At 40.6% G+C, this 5,126-nt stretch overlaps 1 protein-coding gene across 1 annotated transcript in view; it reads right to left on the reverse strand.

The window, feature by feature from the left end:
- The window catches only part of LOC143030092 (uncharacterized), a 5,307-nt gene extending 970 nt beyond the window's left edge, over positions 1-4,337 (reverse strand). Inside the window, exons 1-2 of the mRNA XM_076193293.1 lie at positions 2,040-4,337; positions 1,392-1,769 (exon numbers count right to left, since the gene is read on the reverse strand). Of these exons, the coding sequence (XP_076049408.1) occupies positions 1,392-1,769; positions 2,040-4,337 (2,676 nt within the window). The remainder of the gene's footprint in view (positions 1-1,391; positions 1,770-2,039) is intronic.
- Between the last annotated feature and the right edge of the window lie 789 nt (positions 4,338-5,126).

Consider the following 5,126-nt stretch of genomic DNA (forward strand, 5'->3'; position numbering starts at 1 on the left):
CGAGTATTCCGATTGAGGGCCCCAATATGGCGTAACAAAGTCCGAATTATGAGAGAGGACTTGGGCCCTTAAGTTATGCGTAATTACCAGTCAACTGTTTCTTAAGAGCATTCCATTATATTGTTTCAAATAAAGAGCAACAAAGGAATGGTGATTTAATTATAAATGGGGGCTTAAGCATGACAGAACAATTCCAATTTAGAATAAGATGCTGCCGGCGAATGAGAATTGAAACATGGAAAAGCCGGCAGCTTTTAACAAGAGTATTAAAAAAAATAAAGATCTTGCACACGTATAACCATTACCATATAGACAGACACACACGGAATATAATAATCAAAGTTAAATTTAATCACTAGAGACCTAACTGCACTGGAACTAAAAATGCTTAATCTTACTTGACACAGGGTATTCTCACCAGTTCTTACTAGCCCGGTTCCTCCAGACAACTCAAACTCACTCACCTGGCCGACCGCCCACGTCACCTTCGGCCACCAATAAAGCAAAACTAAAGGCATCCACATTCTTTGTTACAAGATACAAATTTATATCTGACTGTACATGACGATTACATATAATTATTCATGTACTAGTGCGTTTAAGCATTCACATTACACCACCATACAAGGAATACATTCATCGTACCTTCGAACAACGTATCACCTAGCAGACGACAGTAGTCGTTGAAGGCGAACGGACAATAAACTTGCATAGTACATGGTTTCATACATAATACATAGTTTCATACATAGTACATAATACATACACAATACATAATTTACATAATACATAGTTTCATACATAGTACATAATACATACACAATACATAATTTACATAATACATAGTTTATCATAGAAAAAAATGCACTCTTGCATAACACCCTCACCTTTAAATTAAACACAATAGTGTTTATAACCGGAATAGTGCATTTTTCAACTACAAGTTCCAAAATAGTAAAATAAACTTATACAATAATTCATAGTACATTACAAGATATTGAGGCAATAAACAACCAGCCTCAACCACACTTAGATTACCATACAGTAGTCGTGACCCTAATACCACAGTACAGAAACCACGATTGTCAGAAGACTTTAGTACGGTCTTGATAAACTGTCTGCAATTACATTATTTTTACCGCTCACATGTTTTATTTCCAGGTTGTATGGCTGTAAAGCTAACCACCACCTTGTCAACCTCATGTTCTTGTTTTTCATATTGTTCACAAAGACAAGAGGGTTATGATCACTATAAACAGTTATTTTTTTTGTGGGTTATTTCCAACATACACATCAAATTTTTCCAAAGCCATCAACAACGCTGCTGCTTCCTTCTCTATAGTGCTGTAGTGTCTTTGGTATTTCTTGAATTTCGCAGACATATAACATACAGGAAACAATATTCCATCATGTTCTTGCATTAACACAGCTCCTGCAGCAGCATCACTAGCATCAACATTAATAGTGAAATTTTTGGAGAAATCAGGACCATGTAAGACAGGTTTGGAAGTAAGGATTGACTTTATCTTATCAAAGGCTTCTTGACATTCTAATGTCCATCTAAATTTTACTTTAGGACTTACTAAGTCAGTGAGTGGTTTAGCAAGTTTACTGAAATTAGGGCAGAATCTCCGATAATAACCTGCTACACCTAAGAAACGCTGGACTGCTTTACGGTTGGCAGGAGCAGCTAAAGCCTCTATGGCCTCAACCTTGGCGTGCATAGGTGCAACCGTACCGTAACCCACCTCATGGCCTAAAAAGGTCACCTTTGCATGAGCAAACTCAGTCTTCATTAGATTGACAGTCAACCTAGCCTTCCTTAACCTCTCGAACAAGGACCTCAGGGAAATCAAGTGTTCCTCCCACGTCTGAGAATACACGCACAGATCATCGATGTACACACACACACCTTCCAAGCCTGCAATAACATTAGACATTAGACGTGAAAACTTTGCGGGTGCATTCCGTAAGCCAAATGAAGTTACTTTGTATTGATATAGTCCACTAGGTGTTATGAAACTTGACACACGTTTTACCTCCTCAGACAGTGGCATCTGATAGTAGCCACTCATTAGATCTAATTTAGTTATAATTTTGGCCTTGCCGATTGAGTCAATTAAGTCATCTATGCGAGGAAGAGGGAAGTTGTCAGCCTTGGTAAGTGCATTAAGTTTTCTGTAATCAGTACACATTCTATACTCCCCATTTCCTTTTGGCACAAGAATACATGGAGCAGCCCAGTCACTCTTACTTGGCTCTGCTAAGTGATTATCAAGAAGAAATGTTACTTCTTTCTGGAGAATAGCTGCCTTATGGGGGGACATTCTATAGGGCTTTTCTCTTACCGGGGCGGCACCTTCCACTAGTTCAATATGATGAACTGCCTCAGTCGTTGGTCTCGGCACATCTCCAAAGATTTCCACAAACTCTTGCAGTAATTCTGAAACATCTGACTGTTGGCTGTCAGACAAATGATACAACTTACTATTTAGATTAGCAAGGACATCAGAATTCTTGAGTTTGTTACCTACAGGAATTTTATCAAGGTCGTCTTCACTTTGCATCTCCACAACTTCTAAACTATTTACAGTACCATCTACCTTCTCCTCTGCCTTAGCAGCACTTCCCGAGTCTCTTCTATGGTACTTCTTAATCAAGTTTACATGTACTAACCTTTTTGTTTTTCTGTGATCAGGAGTGGATATCACATGTTTACCTATAACTCTGAAAGGTCCCTTGTACCTTGCTTGTAATGGACACTTTCTTACGGGCAAGAACAACAGAACTTCATCCCCAACCTCAAAGTTACGTTCTACTGCATCTTTATCATAATTTTCCTTCATCTTTTCTTGACTTAGTTTTAAATTACATTGTGCAAACCTGTGTACCACATCTAGGTTTTCCTTTAACTTAGACACATACTCAGACAAGTTATCGGCATGCTCCAAGTCTATCCAGCTCTCATGGAGTAGCTTCATGGGTCCTCTTATGTCTCTGCCAAACAATAGTTCACTTGGAGAAAACCCGAGACTAGATTGCTTAGCACATCTGATCGCATATAGAAGGAATGGCAAACCCACATCCCACTCATTTCCAGTCTCATGACCATACTTTGCTAACATTGTTTTAAAGGTTCCATGAAAACGTTCCAAGGCTCCTTGGCTTTGGGCATGATAAGCAGATGCAATATATTGTTTAATCCCAAGAAGAGACATTACTTGCCTGAAGATATTTGATACAAAATTGGTACCTCTGTCGGACTGCACAATCTTCGGTATTCCGAATAGGGTGAAGAACTTTGTCAAGGCTGGCAACACAGTCCTGGCTGTAATGGAACGCAGTGGAATGGCCTCTGGATACCTGGTGGTACACATTAGGGTTAACATGTACAGATGCCCCTTTTTTGTTTTAGGAAGGGGGCCCACGACATCAATTATCACATGGGTAAAAGGTTCCGGCACTACAGGAATAGGTTGCAACGGTGCAGGAGGAATAACAATGTTAGGCTTACCTACCAACTGGCATGTTTCACATGTTTTACAATATTGTGCTACTTGTCTATGGATACCAGGCCAATAGAAGTACTTGATAATCTTGTCCAAAGTTTTCTGCACACCCAGATGTCCTCCTATGTAGTCATGTGAAAAACTGATGACTTTCTCTCGATACACGTCCGGAACGATAACCTGATGAAACTCGCACCAATTCTCATTTGCAGGAACATCTGGCGGTCTATATTTTCTCATTAGTATATCATCACGCGTATAATAACATGTAGCTTCATTTGAGATGTCCTTCTCTTGTATGGCCCTTGCAAATAATGGGATTAATGACCTATCAGCTTTCTGGGCAGATATCAGATTACTACGAGTCATTGGGAGAACACTTATATCCACACGTTCACTTACATTACTCTGCGCTTCATTAACTTTATCGCTAGACAGACTGCACGGCAGAACCCCGGGACTAGGCGAATCCACATCACGATCAGCAAGTTCATCTGGCTTAACAGCAGGTCCTGTACTAGAGTCTACATTAAACAAACTACTAATATCCATATCAGCAGTTTCTTCACTGGTTTTCATCCTTGCCTGGCTGCGAGTAACTGCGCATGCTGGAAAAATATCTCCACACTCGCTTTCCAAACCCTCGGCAGGATCCCATTCCAGTGGAGTCGTACTCACCACGGGATCAGGCACAATTAACTTTCCCGCTATATCATTTCCTAGCAAGAAACTCACTCCCTCAACAGGTAAAGTCTCTCCAACTCCAACCAACACAGGCCGAGATAATAATTCGGTTCGGAGGAACAACTTACACAGGGGAACCGTCATCGTACCCCCAACGCCCTTTATCAATACATGCTCACCCGTCAACGCCTGTTCTACGTCAGGAACAGCGCTTTGTAATACCATACTGAGCGATGCAGCAGTATCTCACAACACAGTTACAGACACTCCGGGCCCATCCTCCTCGACAGACACTGTACCAGGGAATACAAATGGGTTAAACAGACTGCGTTCTCTTCCCACATCAGGATCCCCTTTTTCCTTTACATCTGCAGAAAGCAAAGTTACATTAGCAACACGTTTCTCTCTAGTCAACTCAGGACACCTTGCCCTTACGTGCCCAAATTTTTTACAGTAAAAGCAACCAATTTTTGACACATCTGTATTGCTTTTACCCAGGTCCAGGTACCTTTACCCTTGTGTACCTTTCCCTCTTGAGGTTGAGAAATGCCTGGAGGGGAAGGAGGCTTACTTGATTTATGCGTTAATGTATAATTTTCCGCCAATGTGGCAGCTCGATCAATTCTACTTACTTCCTTTTCTAGCAAATAGGTTCGAACGTCCGGTGGAATACCCTTAACATACTGTTCCAGTGCAATTAGTTCCTTTAACTCCTCATAAGTTTCAATTCCGCTAGCTGATAGCCATCTATTAAATAATCTATTCACACTGTTACCATACTCGAGGTATGACTGGTGGTTTCCTCTAAAACAGCTTCTAAACTTTTGTCTATAAAATTCTGGAGTGCATAAGTATGCCTTCAACACTGTATCCTTCACTACCGAATACTGGCTCTGATCTTCAGAGGACAAGGATAAATACGATGAACGAGCC

Source organism: Oratosquilla oratoria, chromosome 11 (genome assembly GCF_046742065.1).
Source record: "Oratosquilla oratoria isolate Oo_2021 chromosome 11, ASM4674206v1, whole genome shotgun sequence".
NCBI lineage: Eukaryota > Metazoa > Arthropoda > Malacostraca > Stomatopoda > Squillidae > Oratosquilla > Oratosquilla oratoria.